Source organism: Pezoporus flaviventris, unplaced genomic scaffold (genome assembly GCF_033815535.1).
Source record: "Pezoporus flaviventris isolate CSIRO_AGI_PZ_B2104156 unplaced genomic scaffold, CSIRO_AGI_Pfla_v1 ptg000005l, whole genome shotgun sequence".
NCBI lineage: Eukaryota > Metazoa > Chordata > Aves > Psittaciformes > Psittacidae > Pezoporus > Pezoporus flaviventris.
Genome location: NW_026892553.1, coordinates 2,636,198 through 2,658,872, shown reverse-complemented (window position 1 = coordinate 2,658,872; position 22,675 = coordinate 2,636,198). Strand labels below are relative to the sequence as shown.

General features: G+C 44.4%; 1 protein-coding gene across 2 annotated transcripts; it reads right to left on the bottom strand.

Annotated features, from left to right (window-relative positions):
• Window positions 1-2,382: 2,382 nt before the first annotated feature.
• Window positions 2,383-15,570, bottom strand: LPAR4 (lysophosphatidic acid receptor 4). 2 transcript variants are annotated; one of them, XM_061445667.1, is made up of 2 exons: window positions 15,232-15,570; window positions 2,383-4,057 (listed from the first exon to the last, which is right to left on the bottom strand). In XM_061445667.1, exon 2 carries the CDS (start codon window positions 3,902-3,904, stop codon window positions 2,858-2,860), a length of 1,047 nt encoding a protein of 348 aa, XP_061301651.1. In that variant the 5' UTR covers window positions 3,905-4,057; window positions 15,232-15,570; the 3' UTR covers window positions 2,383-2,857. The 2 variants fall into 2 exon arrangements, with proteins under 2 accessions (XP_061301651.1, XP_061301650.1); XM_061445666.1 differs by lacking the exon at window positions 15,232-15,570 and adding an exon at window positions 14,206-14,315.
• Window positions 15,571-22,675: the final 7,105 nt, after the last annotated feature.

The following is a 22,675-nucleotide window of genomic DNA, read 5'->3' as shown; positions in this document are numbered from 1 at the left end:
CCTCCAGGATTCTTGCAATGAGAGATTCCTCTGCCATATTCTGCCCTTGCTCACCCAGAACGAGTGAGCAGAGCACCCACCATGTGTGTGAGACAAATCCTGTCCCACGCAGCTTCCAAACCCCATGTCACTCAGGAATCTCACCTATCTGCTTCTTGTTTGCAAGTGGGAACAAGCAGCTTTTTAACATAAGATTTACAAGCTGACAGTTATATGTTGTCCATTGAGAGTGAGCACGTAAACAGGCTTCTCATCTCTCTTTGCAAAGCTGAAATAATACAGGGGTTTGCCTTGGAGAAGAGCACTTACTGGTGTTCCATACAATTTTCCTGCAAACAGGAAGACTGTTTTAAACGCACCGTAGCTGTTTAGTGAATCCTTCCCACTCCGTCCTCTCTCCCATCTCCAAAAATGGAGCTCTCTTCGCACTAAGTGCAATTTTTAACAGCCAGTTAATGGTAGGGCAGTGGAAGGTGCCCCACCTCCTTCACACAGCTTAGCATGTGTCAGTTGGTGGTGGTCTCATCACCCCCTCTTCCCCCCTTGACCGTGCTGTGGTGCAAAGGATGCTTTGCTGCATGCACAAAACCCTGCCTGTATCAAAGCCTGTAAAATCCCTCTTGCCTCATTCTGCATTTTCATCTGAAGTTACGGAAACAGCTCCTGCGAAATGTATACATCTTATGGCAAGTGTTGAAACAGACTCATCAGCCAAAGGAAATACAGACGTTAAAAAGCCCTCAAAGCATTTTGCTTCAGGCCTGCACGGAAGGAAAAGGGCATGGCACCGGCTTTCACTTCACATATGGCTGAATGTCAAACACTGATGCTTTTTCAAACACAGCTCATTGCTTCTGTTTGAGTTCAACTTTTCCCAGATGCTGACAAATTCACTGTAGTTGACTGTGCCCTGTCCTGCCACATCTGCCTCCTTCCCCTGAGTAGTTCGAGGGATCTGTTCTTGTTTTCATGTTTTGTTCCTGCTCCAAAGTGCTGGTGTCTGAGGGTTTAATATACAGCAAAAGATTTCCTAAGCCAGTCTTGTGTGCGAGTTTCTAGTAAACACAGCGATAATTTAAAGATGAGGTTGAACAGTTTGGCTGCTCTCATACTCCCTGCAGACGATGAGTTGACCATAAAATTTTCTGCATTAAGAGCCAAAAGTAAGGGGCACTAGATAAGCAACAGTCATCTTGGGGGCTAGAACAGAATGATCTCTGGGGCTTGTCCAAGCCTTGGTAAGCAACTGAGTTTGAATAAAGAAGTGAATGTAGTGCTAAATAAATATTCCCTTCGAAGCATTAACACTTTCTGCAGACTTTAAAAGCCTCTGCTGCTTTAAGCAGTGATCACATTTGATGAGCAGCTCTCAGTCTCTCAGGAGGCTTGATCTGAGAGACTTAAGACAAATAGTTGAGTGGAAAACATCTGTTCAAGTAATATTTTGTCTGGCTCTTTTTGGGGGGCAAAGAAACTACCTAGAAGTAGTTCTATGCTGTACTGTGGGAAAGGTGGATTACTGATCTGGATGAATGGGTCAAAAAATGTAGATTACTGATCTACATTTTCAGTAGAAAAATTTCTGCTGTTGGAGCTTCACACATTTTCAAGTTAAGTTCTTTTTCATTTGATTTACACTTCAGAATGTTAAGGTCAGTATAGCTTCAAATATGAAGCAATGGCTAAAGAAATGAAAGATCTCATAAAGCTCAATGACATATAGCCAGATAACTTCCCATATAGTTCTATAATCTATATAAAAGGAAAAGCAGGATATGTATTGACGAAGAAAAAAGAAAATACTGTTGTAACTAAGAGTGTGGCTTGGTTCACTTTTCTTTTGGAGCTTTTTTGAGACCTTGTAGTTTAATTAGTTGACTGTATAGAGAAAACCAGCAAGCAATCACTTAGAGATCTTCTCTTAATTGGGTGCTTTGACACCAATTGTCTGTATCCAGACAAGCTCTTCAGTAAGGTCAGCAGTCTAATTCTTCCCCCCCCTCAGCTGCACTCGATTTCCATAGAAGAGGTTTGCCCTTGCAAGGACTCTGGGGTTTCAAGCCCTGTCTTTCAGCTGACTTCATAGTCTAGCCCTTTCCAGAAACACTCATATAAAATCTCCTGGGACATAAAGGCCCAGGTGCAACAGAGCAGCAATGAGCCCTTTACTCCTCCCTAGAGGTGGCATTTAGAACAAACTGACAGCTTAATCTGACAAAGATGAAACTTCTTATTCCAAAATACTCTGCTCATTATTTTTCTCTTCCATCACCAAGTAACTTTTTTGCCTACTTTCAAAACAACTGTTTACACTTCAAACCTCTCCACGTAATAAATCCAGCATGCCTGTATCTTGAAAAAAACAGGAGGTATAGTATACTCTTGCAGTGAAATAAGGAAAAGCCAAAAGCTTTTATTATGTCTTTAAAAGCAAACATACATATTGTGTGAAGTTATTGTGTTAACATATGATGATGCATTTCCAGAAGGCATGAAATATTGGCAGATATCAAGAAAATTAAATTTTCTATTTCCCAACTGGTCCCATGTAAACTGCTGGGGGGGGGGGAAATGCCAAATGTTGGCACATTCTGCTTAAAGAAGCTATTCTGTTCCCTCCTCAGTTGGCACATGTGTTGTTACCTATCCATGATCTCCAAAGGGAGATCCATTGGGATTTTTACATTTCACGTTCACCCGTTGCATGTGATGGGACTGTCCCAGTGTTAAGGATTTGTCCACCTGTGTAGTTATCCCCCAGCAACTTCATTCACACCACGTGAATTCTGAAACAGCTATTTCACACGTGGTGTTAATCAAAAGTTAATGGGGGAGAACTCAATGTGCAAACATCTTACTAGAAATGAGATTCAGATGTTGGGTCTCCTCCATTTGTAATAGCCTGGTCACTTATTTCATCCTGGGGTGCTGGTAGTGCAGTCTTTGTTAGAGCTGTCTCAGTCTTGAAAAGAGAATCCATTTTCATCTGGGTCTTTATGTTGAAGGACTTCTGGAAGGATTCTGATGTAAAGTAATAGATGAATGGGTCAAAGCAGCAGTTCATTGTTGCAATGCACAGTGTGATTGGGTACATTGTCCTGGCAAACCTCTCCAAGGAGCAATTTGCTATTGCTTGGGAGCGCACAAGAGCATACAAGAAGAGTATGGAATTGTAAGGCACAAAGCACACAACAAAAATGGCCACGTGCACAATGATCATTTTCAATACTTTCTCTTTGTTTGTCCCGATCTGAGACAAGGTGGCAGGTTTCCGGAGAGTCCTGAGAACTAAAGAAGAGCAGGTAAGGTTGAGTAGCAAAGGAATTATGAATCCTACCACTTCAATAAATATAGTGATCTTAGACAGGTAGGTTTTCCAGATACTTTTGGAAAAACCTTCAAAACAGGTTGTGCTGGTGTTGGAAATGTTGGTTGTGGAGAACAATGAAGCTGAAATTCCACCGCTGAGGACCAGTATCCAAACACCAGCACAGACTATGGCAGAATTTCTCCTGGTCCTAATGGTGCGAGATCGGAATGGATAGACGATAGCAAGGAAACGGTCGACACTAATGCAGGTGAGGAACAGCATGCTCCCATAGATGTTAGTGAGAAATGCTGTACCAGAGATCTTGCACAGACTATCTCCAAAAGGCCAATGCCTGTTGAAATTATAAAAAATTTTAAAAGGCAAAGTGAACACAAAGAGCAAATCTGAAACAGCCAGGTTTGTCATGAAAATGGCAGTTTCACTTCGCATTTTCATCCGAAAGCAGAAAACAAAGAGGGAGGCACAGTTAGTAATCAAACCAAGGATGAAGACCACACTGTACACAGCTCCATACAAGTTGTACTTAAAGGAATCATCTATCAAACAGGTATGATTGTTGCTGTGGTTTCCCATGCCAAGTTTGTGATGTGTTTCCAAAGAACTTCAAAGTCTACTTCAGTGACATCCATAAAATACGGCAGCGATCTCTTCTCTTCCTGAAGAAACACATTCCAGGAAGGTTGCTCCACACCTTGCTACCATGTCTCTGTCACAAGTCCTTTCATCCTAAAGGAGAGAAAAATATGCCATCAGTCTTGGAACCTACCATCACTGAAACTGGCTGTGCAAGCGAGCATATGCTCTTTCCTTTCCAATCGAACATATGCAAACAGGGCCAATTAGTTTTCAAGGTAGTCTTTATAAATTCCACTATTATTGGGGTTTTCGAAGCTGAACACAGCGGTTACTGTACTCAACTTTTCCTTTCCTTCCCCCATCTCTCCCCCATCCTCCTATTGGAGGGAGGGCAATTACTAATTCCAACTTTCTGCTTGAAAAGATTTTCCTTTAAAATTTGAGAGGGACTTGGCCCAATATGTTTGGAAAGAAATTAAATCATGGACCCACAAAATTGCCCAGGTATAGAACCCAACAGTTTGAAACGTTCACCTAAACTTGTAACAAGAGGAGAAAGAAACCAAAAGTTTTAGTGTTTGCTTTTAACTGTGCAGAAATAAAAGTTCTATGGTCTCTTTCAACCCTTTTTTGAGCAAAAGTTTTAAACCCCAGACCTATGTTAACAATGTGCTGGTTTCCCATTTTTCTACTTGAAAATGGGAGCATCCTCCCACATTTTCACTTTGAAAAAACTGAAGTGTATTTCAAAAATGTTTTTCAAAGATACTTTCCAAAATGATGCTCGCCACTTCAGGAAAACGTTGTGCTTTTTTCCCTTAAATTTCTGCAAAAATGGCATTACTTCAAAAAGACTCCTTTTTTTTTGGAAATGTAAAACACATTGCAGAAAGGACTCCTCTAAGCTACACTGACACCTTCATTTTTACTCTGTCCAGGTTCAGAACCTGAAATCTGGGAATGTCAAGAACCACACTCTTGTAACACTTTGTCCCGATTCAGCAAGCTTTAGAGACTGTAGAGTTGAAGCAAGCACACTGTTTGCTGCCAGGAGGTGCTTTATGAACTATCTTGATGTTCTCTTACTGGTGTTTAAGTATTGTTTTCAAAGTCTAAACAGGAGGATTGGAGGAGGCAAGTCGTCCCTCATTGCAGCAAGGAGTTGGAACACGGGCACGGCAGTTGGTACGTCTTAGAGAACAGTTAGGGTTGGAAAGGACCTTAAGATCATCATCTAGATCATATTGGAAATGTGGAGCAAAGCTGGATAATAAAGGGAAGGACCTTTGCCTCGTAAACTACAGCAAACCAAATACAAAAACAACATTTGTACACTTCTTTCAATCTAAGAAACATTTTACTAGCTGCAACTATGGAGTAACTTACAGAGACGAAACCTTTGTGAACAGTAGGATCCTTTCCAGAAAGCGATACTCCGACAACCTAGTTTCAACAGCAAGCATGTAACTGGGTTGTGTTAAATGGCAACACATAAATAAACTGGAGAAGAAAGCATGGAATCGGGACAATTTGGGATGCAAACTGATCAAAACCAAATGTTTTCCATATGTTTTCCTACTGGAAGGGCTCACGCTGACAATTGTTCTTGCATGCAGGCTGTCAGTGAGTCAGCTGGTGAAATGTCAAGTGTTGAGAAAAACGTAATAGCCATGGCTTTGCCAGTGGAAGGTGCAAATTCTGCCCTCCCCTGGGAGTGCCTGGACAACCACAGGCTTTACAGAACCCAGCACCGTGTCCCAGAGCACAGGCAGCACCTCCCCTTTGCATCTCACAGATTAGCTGGACACAAAGCAAAACAGCAGGAAGGGAGGATCCCCAAACCTCATTTCTCAGAAGGATAACTTTCAAATGACTTGAACCTTCTGACATCCAAAAAGACCGCTTGGAACTAGTACATCTCCCCTGGAGGGGAAGGTTCCTGCTCTCCGCTGGCTGGGGCGGTGTCAGGACCGGTGCACCGAAGTCATGCTTTGTGCTGGTTTGCTGTTCTGGCTATGTGTGTGTGCCTTGATCTAACGGAATTCTCTCTGATTTTCATAGGTGCCCTTGGTACATGATCTTCACCCAATTTAGTAAAGCTTTTCTTTTGTTTTAGGTGCATTTAGAGTTACATATTTTCAATGATATCCTGCCTTAGTAAATGTTCAAACCAGAAATAGATGTGCCCTTATCTGATTGCTGTCAATCATGTTGCAATGGCAGAGGAGACCAGTCCCATGTCAGAGCTTTCTCTACAGCTCAGCTAAGCTGACACTTCATCATGCAAACTGTACAGGACTTCGGGGATGGAAAGGCAGAATAGGGAAAGGGCTGGTGTAGAGAAACAAAATGTTCCTTGTTCCTCTTTGTCCTTTTGTGCTCATCTATGTTTTTCCCACTAAATTTGTGGCTAAATTAACTTTATTGTGAGATGACCTAAAAAAGATTATCAAACATTTAAACCTATGAAAAGGATAGTAGTAAGATCTCAAAGGTGCACTTTCCTTGAATACATGATAATCTAATGTGAAGGTCTCACAAGTTGAAAAGCATTTAAGCAAGAACTTAGGAGCTCCAACAGGAATAGCTGTGCCTCTTAGCCTAACCCTCAGCCTAGTGCATTGAATTCTTGGCTTGTAACTCCCTACCATTAAAGAGAGAGACTGCATGTTATTTCCATCAGGAGCAATTTTTGTTTATGCTGAAATATAACCTTTATAAGCAGCCCCTTTTCCTCTGTGGTGTGTAAAAACCAGGTGTGCCAGATTTGCTTGGTCCAGGCTCCATGTCTGGATCCGCACTGGGCAGGTTTGAGAGGGATTGGGTGTCCTTGAAACTTGACATACCCATGTGTCTGGGAGGCCGATGGAAACCCCACTTTCAGTCTGCACACACAGCCCAGGCTTCTGGCTGTTCCTCAAAACACAGCCTGACACAGCAGTTTGAAAGGTGGCTCTGAAGTGTTACCTTTACTACTGACATAAGGAGTCTCTGCCAACAGCCAGACCCAGATACTTGTTACACAGGAGAAAAGATGCTCAATCACTTGATTCGTTTTTCCCTGCTCTGCATCAGACAGACACAAGGTCAAATACCAGGTTTTCTGGCATAAAAGTCTATGGGAATTGCCTGCCAGCAATTGTCTAGCTAAGTTACGGTCCTTAAAATACAGGGCTGTGTTGTTTACCTATCTAATGCTGAAGTGTTTAAACAAGCTGACAAGTTGCTTTGAAACTCAGCCACGGGCTTGAAATTCTGTAGCCTGAAGTCTACAGATTCAGTTTTCTGAATGCAAAATTCACTCTCCTTTCTTTTCACTAAGGATTAAAGCAATAGGATGCTCTTCCATGTACACCTTGTTCACCACTGCTATTGCCTTGTTGGGGAAACACTAGAGACACATTTTAAAATGCTGAGTTAAGTGAATATAAAGAAAAACACTTTACTGTTCAGTTCATCAGGCAGGCCAAAACTCTGAATCCTGTATCTAAAATGGGGGTGGTACATCATGGGAGGAGCGTATCTAGCTGTTGTTAGAGGTGGTACTGTAACAGAACATACAGCCTGTCACTCGTGTACCCCTCTTCCTAGTTCTGAAGTGGGGTTCAGCAGAGGAGCTGTCAGGGTTTGCTCCCACTTGTGTTTTGTTGTAGTGATATTCCCTGTTCTCTGTGTATTGAAAATAAAGGAAAACTACGCACTGCTTCCTATGGTGCATGGGTTTCCTGTTCACAGTTCTTTTATTTCCTTCTCCTAGCACCCCAAGAAATCTTCAAAACAACCAGCTTCTGGCTTAACGCAGACCAACTGCCTGTCAGTACAGAGAATTACTGCAGGTAAAAAGCACACTTTAAAATCAGATTCTGTAATTTCATTAAGTCCCCTCTTTCTGCTTCATGCACATCCATCAAACTGAGGTCACAAAAAACAGTGTGGAGTTTGGGACTGACATTTTAGCATCTTCACATTTTCTTTTTCTCAGATGTGATGTAAGATGAATGCAACATTATCAGTCTGAATATGTAAGGGCATCCTCTGTGTGTTCATTTAAATAACTAACCACTGCAAAGCTTTTTCTTGTGAGCTCTGATACAGACCAAATGTGAAACCCTTTCAAATCTGAAGGATCTCTTCCTAGATTATCACTATGTGCATTCAAGTTATCACTAAAACATGAAGGTTTTATAGGTACGGAAGCCAAAAACTGATGGATCAAAATGCTGGGGATGCTGGGGGCTTGGAGGGTTTTCTGTGTTTTGCCCAGAAATGGCTCTAGGTTATGGCAGCACTTGTGCTTTCATACAGTCTCAGACTCCAACCTTAGAAATAAGTAAGTACTTTCTTTGGGCACAGCCTGTGCTTTATGCCCTCTCTCTACAAGAATGACATTCATTAGTGGTTTTTCACTTCCCTGTTACTCAGTACAATGATTGCATGATGCGTAACTCCCTTCCACCACAGAGCCCAGGGTTATGGCTTTACAACCACAAACTGTCAGTTCTGCAATGTGTTGAGTTTTATTTCCATCCTTCATTCCACTTTAATTATGCAGAAGGCTCAAAACAGGTTTTGTTAGGGATGGGGGGGGGGAGATTATTTGGGGTTTCTTGGAAGATCTTTGCATAGCTGGTAATTCTGCATAAGGCTATAGGACTGGTATGAGTACTATAGGTAAGGTGAGATATACTGCATGGACTTACTAGATACACAAGAAACTTTCTCTACCTGAAAAAGTAAATGTTTCTGATGATACTAGAGCCGTGCTAATGAGCAATGGTAATGACCACCAAGCTGTCCTTTCTAAAGGCCTGCAAGTGTTCATTTGAAAACCACAAAATCTGAACTCAAAGAAAGCAAAGCAGCCATGGAGAGCACAACAAAACCATCTCGCCGCCAAGTTCCCCGCTGCTTCACCGCTCTTGCAATACCTCAGTGCCTGCAAGGGGATCTCTTTCAATAGAAGTTTCACTAGTTGATTTTGGTTGGAAAGAGCTTTGAGAGCATTAACTGAAAGTGGTTATAAGAACAAACCTCCAGTCTGGGGGAAGCCGGTAGCTGGCTTTGCCCTTTTTAAAGCTGATAGAGCAGTAACGGTGCTACACACTGATGCTGGCTCCATTTCCCCAGCGCCAGCAGCATGGGTTTAACGAAAGCTGCACTAGCAATGGCAGGTGTTGCTCGACCCGGCTGCTGCTGCGGAAGGGAAACGGATGAGGATTGGAAATGGCTCAGGATACCCAGTTTGGCTTTTAAACCAACATAATTGCTGTGAGCTCTCCATCCTCCCTACAGCTTCTTGTGTTTTTGCAGTAACCTCTGCCTGTATTTCTTCCCTCATGTGTAGAAACAGGGGAAAGAGTATGATTAGACAGTGAGGAAACAAGCAGCTGCCTGTATACAAAGCTCTGCTGACTATATGAACTGAAGGAAAGGAGAAATGCTTTAATCTCTTTCATTTACTAATCCTAAGTGATGTATTTGAGAACAGTAGGAAAGAAGTAGACAGAAGCGTGACTTTGAAGTCCAGCAAAGGTTTCTGTGGCTTCAAAGAGCTATTCTTCCCTGGGTTTTATCAAACTGAATGCCTAGCCAGTATGCTGGGCAAAAGGGAGACGTTCTCTGATGATTAGCATAAAAGACAAGGCAGGAAGGCTCTTATTCATGGCTTTGACACTTATTGTGCAAGGGGCTTCAGTACCACGGGTACTTTCATTCCGCAGTATTTGCTGTGGGTGTAATGACATCTTCTGCACCTGGTGGGAAGGTGAAATCCTGAGTTACCTGTGATCGGGTCAGTGAGGTCTCACTGTCTGCTTTTCAAAGCCGCTGAGAGAAGAAAAACAAACCACAGGAGCCCATGAGGCATTTCCCTTCCCTCAGCCACCAAGAGTGACCCTGGGCTCCCGCTACAACTAAGTGGGAGCGCACCAGCCACCCCTTTCCTCCCTGCCTGGGGTGGATTTTGCTCTCTCAGACCCTCCAGGTTCAACAGCCGCTTTCTGTTGCCTTAATTGCAGCAGGACCCCAGTTCCATTCTGTTCCAAGATGGAGCAGGGAAGTGGAAACCTGAGCCTATCGGACCCAATCCTAAAGGCATTCTCCTTTCTTTTCCTTTTCGACCCGTCAGCACTGCCGTTGTCTCCTAACTGTCCTCTGAGACTTACAAAGCATTTCCTGCTCATGGTGACTTCTCTGTGCTGTATCTGTTTTGTATTGAGCTAATTAAAATGTTTCCTTCTGAAGAGAATGGCGAAGGGACTTACCCCATATTCAGACACTGATCCTCAGGGCATGACTCTCTTTTTGTTTTCACTGAGAATGTCTCTCTCCATTTACATCACCCCTTTAACCCTTGATGTGCTTCGGCCTTCCCCATCTACTGTGGCCTTTGGAGCCACAGCCACAGCTCAGAAATAATGGAATTCATCCCAAACTTCCCAGCAAAGTTCACATTATTTTATTCTCATAAGAGGAATGGTTTGGGTTGCAAAGAAACCTCAATCTGATGATGGAGAACTCTAGAAATGCTGGGAGTTTTGACCCTCAGATGTCCATCTAAGGAGACATTGCTTCATAACGGCATTGCTCAATTCAGTGGAGATCCCAATAAAGAGATTTAAATGCAAAGAAAAAAGAGCTGATGAAAAGCAGAGTTACGCTGTTTGACCAGGTTGTTTTTGCTCAGGAGCAGAAGCCGGTGATGGAGGTAGCTGTGTCTTTGATGTAGCCCTGTTTATTTACAAAGTGTGGTTGAGAAAAAAAAGAAGTAGAAAATGAGAGTCCTGTTTCCCTGCACCGCTGGGGAATCCAACAACAGGACTCAGTTTATTTGCTTACAGTTCCAAAACACTTTCCAGTCAGCTTCCTGCCCCAAAAGCTTCCTTTCTTTCCTTCTCTGACACAATTTCCAGTGGTTCCTTGGTGATTGCTTGGCTTCTGGGCTCCTTGTTGCCTTTACTGGCTCCTCACAAGGCGCCTGCAGCTGCATGAAGCCCTCCTTTGACCGCTCTTGCCCAGGGCTGTGGCTCCGGGCCGGTTCCTCTGCAGTCCCTTTGCTGAAGCAGGAGAGCTGAACTTTCACCTCTGTTTATCCAGAAATTATAGGCTTTTTTTTCCTCCCCCTTGCATACATTAGCACCACAAGCTTCCATCCAGCTGCCTGCACCACAGCACAAACACCTATTTCAGCTTTTGCAAGCTAAACTTGGTGCAAGGAGGTGCGAGCGGTTTCCTCACAGTGCAGAGCGCAGCGGGGCAGAAGGGAATCCACACTCCACTCTCTTGCTCAGGACCTTGAAGAACCTGTGCCCTGCATTTATTTACCAGAGGGAGTTGACAAAACAGGCCTTTGTTTTCTCAAATGGCTTTTTTCTTGGGGGGGGGGGGGGGGGGGGGGGGAAGGGGAAGGCTGGAGAACTCTCATCTGACAGCAGTATGGGCTGGATGGGTACCAACAGCCTTCATTCCGTTTGCTGTGGTCTGACCCCAAGCACTGGAGATGCACAGCCTCCTCCAGAGCTGCTGGGCTCCCTCTTCTTCTCAGTGCATGTTTCTCAGGAGGGAATTTGGAGGCATAGCTGGGGTTTTCATGCCATTTCCTTCACCTCCGCTCTGGAGAAAAACATTAAGGTCTGTATAAAATGTTGAGCAGTATGTAACGAAAGGATGTATTGAGGGTAAGCTTGCATTAATGTGTTAAATAAGAAATTACTTTGCAGCATGGAAATATAAGATCTCGGCTAGCGAGTGATATTTCTGTAGGGAGGTTTCTTAGAAATCAGATTTCTAATAATGAGATGAGAGCAGAAGAATGGTATTTTGGCATCGTATAAGGGATGATGCTCTTAGTGCTAAATATGGTAATTTCCCTTTACCACATAAAAGCAAATACAAGCTGGGGTGGAAGATGGGAATATTAGCTGATTAAAGTAAGAGCCTCTGTCGTGGTTGTCTATTTACAGGCATAATAGGTACTCAAAATATTATGAGATCGTGTTGCACACAGAGAAAGCAGTCTGCACTGTTCCTAACGTGCACCTTTGTCTCAGGGCTTAGGGACTGATGGATGTTCCTCGATTTCACTTGCCAAGATAAAGAGACTTTCCCTTTTTCTACAAGCCCAAACCATTACAAATAATTCAGAAGACTCTCCTTGCAGCTGGGGTCAGCTAAGGCTAGTTTGGTTCCAAAGCATGTGGATCTTTACCCCCTTTTATGGGACCGAGCTGAGAAGATGGTGCATTAGAGGAAGTCTTGCAGAGCCACTGTCTGTTCTCATGAATAAAGAGCTCCTCTTTTCAAGGAGAGAATTTGGCTTTTGTAAAAGGTGGTGGCTCCCCTTCCCTGAGACTAAATCGGATCCTTATTTATGGAGGAGGAGCAATGTGTGAAGGAGCAGTGAGTCTCTGCACGCACGCTTGACCTAGAAAGACCCATTGAGGCTGGGTGTGTGCTCCAGGAGCCATCCTCACCACCCCAGCCCAGTGATCCCAGAGCACTGAGTGAACCGTCAGGCTGGGACCACGACATCATCTGTGTACACCTGGCCAGCAACGCACAGACTTGGGTAAACAGAGCCCAGATACTCAAACGTGCTTCAGCCGGAGTTAGCTGCAGCCTGCACAGATGCATCTCAAACACTGGCATAAACACGTATGGCTGCAAGCGGCCACGCTATTGAAGTGCCAAGGCACTACCATGGTAACTGAGTCCCAGACTGCTTTGCCACGCTGCTCTCCCCAGCAACCAACCTTCTCGTACCCTCTTACAGTGCACCTCTTCCCCAGGGTCTGGCCCAAGGTGTGAGTAAAACTGCCCTAATTCCCACTCTTGTGCTCCAGTCACGAAGTCACAGGCTGGAGGAGAGCAACCATCTACAGCTGGGAGCGCACCCTCTCTCTGGCACTGGCTGCAGTGCTCAGGCACAGTGAATGTTTCGATCCTGCTTCTCAGAAATCTGGGAGGTGCAGGTTTTAGCATTTGTTTTGTCTCATTGTGTCCAGGCATTAGTTCAGTTTGTGCGCAGCTGAGCTCTGAACTCCAGAATTTGAAAGACACTGATTTTTATCAATTGGTCTAACCCCAGTTAAGGAGGAGTCTCATTTTTAGTCTTGAAGGATTAAAGTGAAATGTATGCTCAGACACACACACACCCCCCAAACCCAAGACCACCTCCTGTCCTTCTTTTAAAATTCAGAGGCTTTGAACCCCTTAAAGTCCCAAGGTTACTTTCCTGCCTGTTTTGTTTTAGCTTTCAGAATGTTAGTAAAGAAGAGAAGACAGAAAAGTGCTATGGGGAGGGGGCAAATATCCTTATCACCGACCTGTGAACTTTGCTCTTCCCATCCTCTGGGTTTTACTGTTGTGTTCATATAGGGAAGCAATGCAAAACCACACAATTGTCTCCTCTCAAACAAAGATTAAGGAGTGTCATTAAAAAAACCCAAACTATTCTTGCAAATTCTTCTGTAGTGGGCTTACATCAGGTTAAATCCTATTTTTTCCAAACAGCTGTATCTGTAGATTAAGTTGTTCAGCATTTATTTTACTTCTGACACTGTTTTTTCTATCTGTTTAGAGCAGTATTTGATTTTTTTCATGGAATTTTGCTACCAAGCTTAGGAGTAGATTTTAGCCATAAATGAAAGCCCAAGTGACAAATAAATTTTTGAAGTTTTGCAGTATAAAATACACAACTTATTCCCTATTTTTAGTATAGATTTTGGGAATCAGATCTCGCATTACATGAAGCTGAAAGCATTTATCAACATAAGCTGGAAGTTCATGTCACATTTATATACAACCCTTTCTTAAACTTATATTAGTGTCTATGTGATGCTGACTTCAAGTACAGACAGAAAGTCCTAACCAAGAGATACTTTTTACAAAGCTGAAACAAGCAGCAGGGGTAGAAAAGTCCTTAACTTGTCATCTGCAGTGACACAGTGAGAATTGTGATGTGAATTATAATGATTTCCACTGCAAGAGTTTGGAGGGGTAGCTCACACAGTAATTACTTTCCAAAAACTTGGAGATCATCTTTCTCACTTTAAACAGAAACATTTGCCTCTCCCATCCCACCCATAGCATAGCTCAAAGTCAGAGGAATGAGATCTGCCTGTATAGAAAAAACACCGCTAATCTCCATTGAAATGCACAGCTCGAGCCCATCCCCGGCTAGTGTTATCGCACAGATTTGTCTGAGCCCTCAGAGTTCAGAAATCAATCCTTTTTGCAGAGCTGACGTTAAAGCTGGATGCTTTTCTGCTGGGTTAGAAAGGGAGGAAATGCACACTTACCACGGCAGCGGGGCCGGGGCTGAGATCATGCCCACGGCTCGGCAGATTTCAGCCCGATTCCTCCCTGACAGCCCCCATTTATCCTTTTCTTGTGCAAGCCGCGTTAGTCGCACACGGAAGAGCTGCGTGCTGCTCGGCTTTGTGAAAGTTTACCCGTTCATCTTCAAACTGCAAAGCGGCTGGCAGTTGTCTGCCTTCCTTTGTTCGGGGAGGAAACAAAACTGCTGAACGCTGCAGCCATCATGTCTTGGGAAACGGGACACAAGAATGGGCCCAATGTCTGGGCAGGGTTTGTGGGCAGGGGGAACTCTTGGGGGTCTCGATAGGAAACGCTTTCCATTGGGCAGGGAGGTGTTATTAGTGCCTGAGCCCGCCCCGCGCCCTGGGCTCTGCTGGGTCCCTCTCGCGGGGCTGTATTCCCTCCCAGAGCGTGTCCAGCAGCTCCCGGGGCAGCATTAGCAGCCTAAGGACAGCCTGACAATGGGTAACGCGGATTTCCCGAGCCATTAGCTGGCGGACACAGCCTGCGAGAGCGTGCCCGCGCCGGGATGGAAGCGAGAAGGGGGAAAGCTGCTTAAATCTCGGATTTTCACTTTCTCGGCTGTAATTGTTTTTTCCTTCCAATTAAAAAAAAGCGAGGAGGAGAGGGGGCAGCTAGGAATCGGGGAAGTATTAGGTGAAACTAGGAAGCTGCAAAGCAAAGCTCCCCATAAAATATCTAAATAGATGTAGAAAGGCGTTCTTTTCCAGCTTGGGGTTTGTTTTGGTTTGCTTTTAAATCTTCTCGAAGGAGCTGACTGGAACAGTCTGGACTCCTGTCCACCAGCAGTTTGCTGTGGAAGCCCTAGGTTCCTGCTGGAAAACCTGTAGACTTTTAAACGTTTAGGGACATAGCTACAGATACTCCGGGGAAGCGCGGCTGCTCTCGCCTCTGTGGCTCCCCCTGAGAGCTGCTTGGGGTGCCTTTCAGTGAATCCGCCTTCCAGCAGAGCTGCTAGCTAAAAGCTTTGTATTTTTATCTCTTACCTTTAATATCAGCCCTTCAGCTAGGGAGGAGGATCTTCTGGCAGCAGACGGCTTATTTGGCTCAGCCTGTTTACTCTGTGCAGCAGCCGATGCCCTTCTATTTGTTTTTCAGCCCTCTCTAGTTCCATAGGTTTGCAATGCTGTGTCTGCCTCTAAAGCCCAGCCTCCCACCTAACGCGTCTTGCTCTCATTGTGTTTGTCTCTCCTTTTCCTCTGCTCGTCTTGGCTGTTCCCACAGGCAGCCAAGGCCAGTAAACAACTCATTGTGAAGCTGGAACTAATGTTATTCCTTGGGCTGGTGGCTGATGCAGTGGTCTCTGACTCGTTTCTGCAGCACGCCCAGCTGCCGCAGGCTTTTATCCAGTCGATGCAAATAACTTCCTGAATATCTCATGTAACAGCATAGCTCCAGTCTGCAAAACCTCATCCTCCGAGAGCTCACAGTTTAATAAAACATGAAAACACGAGCGTGGCTTTGGATTGAAAATGGTGAAGGTGCAGATGTTTCCTGCTCCTAATGGTCAAAGGTCCGGTTTCCCTTATTCAGCTGGTAAAGATGATAGACAATCTGCATGAATTGTGAAGGGCTGATGAAGGGGTAGCCACACATCGGCCATCACCACCACCTGTGTACAAACGTGGGGTGAGCATGGGGCTGGCAGAATGGTCAAGAGGCAAAATCCACCGGTGTCAGGAGGAAAACCTGCATGCAGCAATCAGCTTCCTGGCTTGTGGGCATTTCCAGGCTGGCTGCATGGAAATCCTGGTCCCTTGGGTATAATGCTTTTCACACCCCAGGGCCCATTCTTGTGTGAGTGTGAGTGCTCTCAGTGGGGACCGATTAAACAACACCTTTGCATTTGAAATTGCCTTTTTTTAGGGAAAGAAATGTGGTTTGGATGGTTTGAGGCTGAATGTACTGATAGAGATTAGAATGAGCACAATGATACCCTTTGCAGATTAACGTCTTTTGTCTCAGCCTTCAGAACTATCAGTCCCTGGGCAAACCCATTAGAGAGGAGACTGATAACTCCTTGAAGATTAAATACAGCATAAATCTTAAAACAAAGCAAAACTTCTGTGTTTATTAAAGTATGTAGCCGGAATGTGGCAACTGTGCCAACTTTAGCGGTATTGGAATTTAACCAGGCAGCTGTACCTATCTGGGATGTTTGCTTTCTCTCTGGAGTTACTGGTTTAATTAAATGCTCCTAGCAGAAGTCTTCAGCTGTTATGAATTTCAAGGACTCTCAGGAGCTCCTCTTTATAATGTTGCCTCTAACCTAAGAGGAGATGGGGAATGGTATTTTTGCCCTTTACACAGTTCTCAACCACTGTAGCGGTTCCAACTTCGTGTCTATCCCTGGTGGCTATAGGGTTCAAAAGCATCTCTAGCGAGCAGGTTATTCAGTCACCTGGTTTTCTTTAAAAAGGAGCATCTTTTTCTGCCAGTGTTAGCCAAAACAAGAAGCTGGAAAAGCAGAATCTCTAGGTTCACCCATGATGCTGCTCTGTAGCCTCTAGAGATCATTGAAAAGAACAATCCCAACCCTTTTCCCTTGTGGGACATAAAACAGGTTTGGTATTGACAAGAAAGAAAATGCCCCCAAAGCAATATATTCCTGCCCCCCTCCAAGGCACATTTCACAAAGCACTTATCCTTCTCCACACCAGTTTAAACAGGCTAAATGCTGTGCTGTCAATGTCCTCTGTATTATTTTATTTAAAACAAATAAAGTACAAACATTTCCAACAAAGTGCCCTTAACATAGGTTTATTTGCCAAACACGAGAAGAGGAGGTGGCTGCTCTCTTCTAGGTTACAGTTACAGGCAAGTGTTTTCTTTAAAATGGAAAAACAATGAATAGACTCCTCGGCTCTTCATCTCCCCTCTCTGCACAACTCGTTTGCTGTCCCCACCCTGATCCCATGGTGTTCATCTTAGACTTGGGACAGGGTGGGATTTAGTGAACTCTCCTTGTTAAAACATTGGCAGTACATCAGTAATCTCGAGTTATTTTGGAAAACAAGGGAAACTGGACTGTTATCTTATTGGAAACCACGGCTGCTGAGAAGGCATAACATGTTTAAGCAAAAGTTTCGCCCCCTGTTTGCAGTACTCAGATTTTCTGCCTGTGCATAGAAACCCTACTGATGTGATACTTCTGGTTTTGGTTGTCTGTTGTGTCAGTGGTTTGACGGCTTTTGGATGGGCATATGAAATATCCAGTGTTTTCAGCCAGGCAGGAATATCAGGATTTGAGGAAGAGTTTTGCCCAGAAGACTAGCTTATTGTATTTCTGGGTGATTAACACTTAATTCTGCTGCTGTCAAACATGCTGGTTATTTTCAGTCAACTGATGCTTTATTGTGCCAAGATTCCTACTTCAGGACACTTACAAGCACTCAAAAGGAGCCAAAGAGCAGAAACCAAATTAAAATTGCATTTTAAAAGTCACTAGAATGTATATGATAGCAACATTAGCTTTTCCCTTTCCTCCTCTATTCATTGGTGAGGCTTCCTTCCTTTGCTCTACAACAGCAGGCTTAATTTGTCATTCAGTAGCTAAATATTGCATGGCTTTAGTTCATCCTGGTCCAGCAACACATATAGGATGTTCAGAGGCCCCTTGAGGTTCTCCCTTCCATAGAGAGCAGTCTGTGAACAAGCTGCTCTAAAGCTGCAGTAGTAAATATGGACCATCCAGGAGTGGCTTTACAGCACCAGAGTGGTTTAGACACCCTGCCTGGGGAAGTGGGTGACCCCACGTTGCCGAAATACCAACTCTTTGAGCCTGCTAACTCAGCTGTATGCAGAGATTCTGGCTGTCTGCAGTGTTTCCATGTGATGTCCTGTGCCATTTGCTCATCCTATGAGGCCCACAGCTTCCCCAGGTCTCACACTTTTAAAGCACCGGCTTTAGGATTACAGCTGCTGTGGAATAAGGTTAATGTCTGGGTGACCCCAAAGGAAACATTCGGATGATTAAACCAACAGGTTCAGTTCTGTTAGAATGGAATATTTCATCTAGACGTTCCCCAGGAAAGCTTAAGGAAAAATCAGTAATACTGACATTTTCCTGGAAAAAAGGAAAAAAAAAGTCACTTTACAGAAACCACAGTCTGTGCTGGAAAAGACTTTAAAGGAAAATTCCTGAGAAGATGTAGCAGAACCCTTCAGGAGCTCACTAATGCTGCAGTGTTTACTAATGCTTAATGGCTTGTCAGTGCTTCCATTTGAAATCCTTTTTGAAGAGTTTTATAACAAAGCCATAAAAAAGTCACTTTGGAATCAAATGGAAATGCAAAGCCTCATCCTGCTTTTTGGGTTTTTTTGGGTGGTTTGTTTTGCTTTGGGGTTTCTGGGTTATTTTAAAAATACATTTAGGAAGACTTTTAAATGCTGTAGAGAGATGGCAAAGAAAAAGAAAAACAAGTGCCCCTTTGAATCATTATCCCTGCAATTTCAAGGCCGTGTCATTTAAAAACGCTGGTTTGTTAATTTACTAGCACTTAAAGTTCCATTACTTTCCTGTCCAAAAGGACTTTCTGCTAATAAATGACAGGATATTTCTTCTCCAAATGTTTAGTCAAATCAAATCTTTTGGGGGTAGGGGAAAGTGCTGCTCGTGCCAGCGGAGCGACCGAGTGCCCAGAAAGTCTGGGCTGCACTCCGTGCTGGCTGCTTTCTAGTGAGCACAGACTGCTGAAACATGGATGCAGTCCATCTGGGCAAGGACGGGATTAACCCATCAACCTGTGATTTCTTTCTCTGATTTTCAGACCCATCCAATAGTGACCGTTTGCATTCTCATGGGTCCTGATGGCCTTTGTTAAATGCAGCCAACTTGAAGCAAGGCTGTTAGATTATGAGCTGCTGAAATGCGTTTTGTTTCATAGAAAGTAAAGCGGAAATTCATACTGCTTGCTAGGTCAGGCAAACAGAAAGCTCTGGTGGCACCAAGTGCTTGAACTGGACTATTCCTCCAAACTGTGCTTATTTTCCTAAAGCTTTGCTTTTCTTTGCTAGGCAACATCATCAAGAAGCTAGAAGAATGTCGGTCTGTCCTGTGGTGTCCTCTCCATGCCTCAAGGTACACCTTTGTCCCTTTGCTTTCCAGGTTTTGCAGTAATTTAACCAGGCTCTTCCGAGTGTGTCTCAGTAGTGGCATTGTCAGTGGAGAAGGGATTCGTTTTGCAGGCTCCTCACTTATTAGTAATTTCCCCCATAACATGGAGCGATTTCCAGTTCTGCATGACGAAATCTAACCCACTTCAGAAGCTGCATCCAGGAGTTCAGGCAGAAGAGAAACACCTGATTATTCTCTCCTCCAGAGTGAGTTCAGAAACTTGCTCCGTCCTAATTTGGTGTGGGAGCTGAGCTTGTTGATCCTTTCTACCCAGTTCAAAGGGACTGCTTTTCAGTTCTGCATGCTTCCGAGTCCCCGCTTTAATAAACACGCTGTAACGTATCCCATTGTTTTGACAAGAGGCACCAGTTATGCCGAAATCCTATCCCCGGGAAAGCGGAGCAGGTGTTTTCCAGCAAAGCTGCTGGGCTCCCGCGTGAGCCGTCACTTGCCCCGGTTGATGAGGAGCCTGATTGCAGACCTGAGCACCACCACTCCTGTCGCGGTAGAGGGTGGTGTTTGAATGTATCCAAGGGGAAGAGGAAACCACTGCCTTTGTCTTCCCATGAAGGGGAGCTGAGCAGGTTTTAGGGAAAAGTGGGTGAAATAGGGTTGGTTTATTCTTTTGCTGAATCCCAGTGATAGCCAAGCAATGACTCCTGGGGTGATTTTAGTAGAGATAGTGCTATTTGACCGGTGTCAGAGTCAGCAGGAGGTACCATACCTGTATTTCATGCCATGAAGCTTCCCTGGGCTGTGGGGTGGCCGCAGTCAGGCTGTAACCTGGCATCAGTACGTGCTGGTATTCTACTCGAGTAAACTCAGTTTCACCAAATCAAAAAGTGGTGGACTCCTCTACCTTGGACACTGTTAAGATCCATCTGGACAGGGTGCTAGAGCACAAGTCTAGGTCATACTTCACCAAGAAAGGTTGGACCAGATGGCCCTTGAAATCCTTTCCAGCTTGGGATTCTGTGATTCTATGAAAAGAACTGGGAAGGATGAAGAGCTAAGAGGTCAGGAAGAGCCACTGCAGAGCAGTTAATGAAGCAAGCAGAGAACAACAGCCGATGCAGGCCAGTGCTGGCTGACTTCCCCATTCAGTAGCAGGGGCAGTATCTCAGAGCACAGCCTTGGAGGGATATTAAGTTTCAACAAAACAAGCCCAAAGGACATGAGAAGCCAGTGAATACAAGGCTGTGTTCTGATGGCAAAAAATCAGAGTTTGAAAGGAGCCTGGAGCACCTAAAACAATTGAAGGCGCAACTGGGCAGAAGCAATTCTGCTGTGCATGAATAGAAGGAAGAAGCAGCTGAATATCAGGAAACGTTTTCTAACAATGCAGGCTATTAGGCTTCAGTGGAGACTCCCGAGGGAAGCGGTAAGAGCCCACATGGGCTGAATAATAGAAAACTAGGCAAAATCGTGGCGTACATATCCTGGAATGAAATCCTTCAGTAGAGTGATGGACAGTGAACACAGAGTTTCTGTTCTTAATAACATCTTTGAGTTGCGTTTTTGATACACAGATTTACAAGGAGGCTGTGAGCTTTCTATGCAGGTTCTCTCCCTGCAAAGCAGGTGGTAGGGAAGGGGGAGAAGGCATGCACATCACAGCCCTGCATTTCCCAACAGTGCAGAGCAGTTGCCTTGCCTATCCCTGTCCATGGGAAGAAGCCTGTTTTCTTTATTTTCCTAAGAAAACTCCATTAAGCCAGGTCCCGCTCCCCATAGAGGGAGGCTGCTTCCCTTAGAAGCGCCTGGAAATTGATCTCCCCACCACAGCATTGTGGTTCCCACTTCACATGCAGGAGTTTTTGGGGTTGCAGAATTTCAGATGGGCCACAGATTGGAGGGTGATGCTGGCTGCTTCACAGCCCCATCAGGCTCCCTTCATCTTCAGCGCTGCACCAGCCTCCATGGCTGTTATCATAGAATGGTTTGGGTTGGAAGGGACCTTAAAGATCATCTAGTGTCACCGACCGAGAATGGAAACATAGCTAAATTAGTCAAATTAATCATACTCTGTAGGTTCACTGTCACAGGAGCCTTTTGCAGCACCACAACATACAACAGCATAGCTGTTCAGAGAATGTGTAAACTCAGAGAATTTATTGGTGAAAGAAACACGCTAGGATGGATGCCAACCTTCATCAGCATCCAAGCCATTGTAGTACCTAGGAGCTGGTGCAGCCTGCAGTTCCCTTTTGCCTTCTCAATGGATATTGAGTATCTTGACCCAAAAGAAAACTGTTTAGAACATGACTACTCCTGCAGTGAGGTGTGTGCCGTTGTGCAGGGCTACCCTGCATGCTGAGGCCCAAACCTTTGCGCTGTCCTTTTTCTCCTAGGGACTGTGTCAGTAAAGCGTATTAACGGGGCTAATCTTGCCAAGCCATGTGCTTTTCTGTTGCACAAACTTACAGTTGGACAGTGTTAGGCAAATCAAAGCGGTATTATTCGTGTTGCACCACCACTTAACTCCTGCTCTCTACCAGCCCATTGTTGATAGTACTTTGGCATCACGTCAATCTGATTGCAATTAAGCTTTTTACAAAGCATCGTTCAAGGCTGTCTGTTCAGGTTTTGATTGTTCATGCTCTGAAAGGTTCTCCACAGTGGATGTACTGGGGACTATGCTACCAGCTGTGTGGATAATGCCCTCATCTGATAGTTTTGATAATTTTTTGGTGACTCATGGAGGCTATTTTTGTAGTCATTTGTTTGTTTTTCTGATTGAGAAGTGGCTCGGGGGGGGGGGGGGGGGGGGAGGAGAAAAGTAACATATTTAGGGTTATGCATTTTTTTCCTGAAGCCTTCTTTTATGCACAAAAGACTTCCTGAAGGTTTCTTCTACCAGAAATTCCAAATAAATACCTGTGCTCATAATGAAAGTAGGATGGTATCTGTAGAACAGCAGCAAAGAGGAAAGAGTCTGGCACAGATACCAAGGGCTAAGTATGTTGCCAATACATAAATGTAAAAATAAAGGAGCCTGCATTTCATTTTGGAAATAGACTATTTCCAGCTGAAACTTGCTGTAGAGTGTGCATAATGCAGCTCTGACCATCTTCTGAGAGGGAGCAAGCAGTTCCTCTCAGCTTGTGAGCAAACGTGGGGAGGCAGGAGCATCCAGCCAGTCTTCTTTGGGTAAGTTCTCTACCTTGGGATCCTCCCACCTCAGGGAGAAAGTGGTTTGATAGGTTTAAACCTGCAAGATTTATTTTCCATAACATTCTTTAATCCTCTTCTGTCTCAGGACATTACTTTTGCATTTGGGGTGGGAAAAGTGGTGTCCTCTGAATGAGCTCGAT

What these genes read in the sequence shown, in the direction of transcription:
- LPAR4 (XM_061445667.1), bottom strand. Translation starts at nt 3,904, where the DNA reads ATGGGAAACCACAGCAACAATCATACCTGTTTGATAGATGATTCCTTT.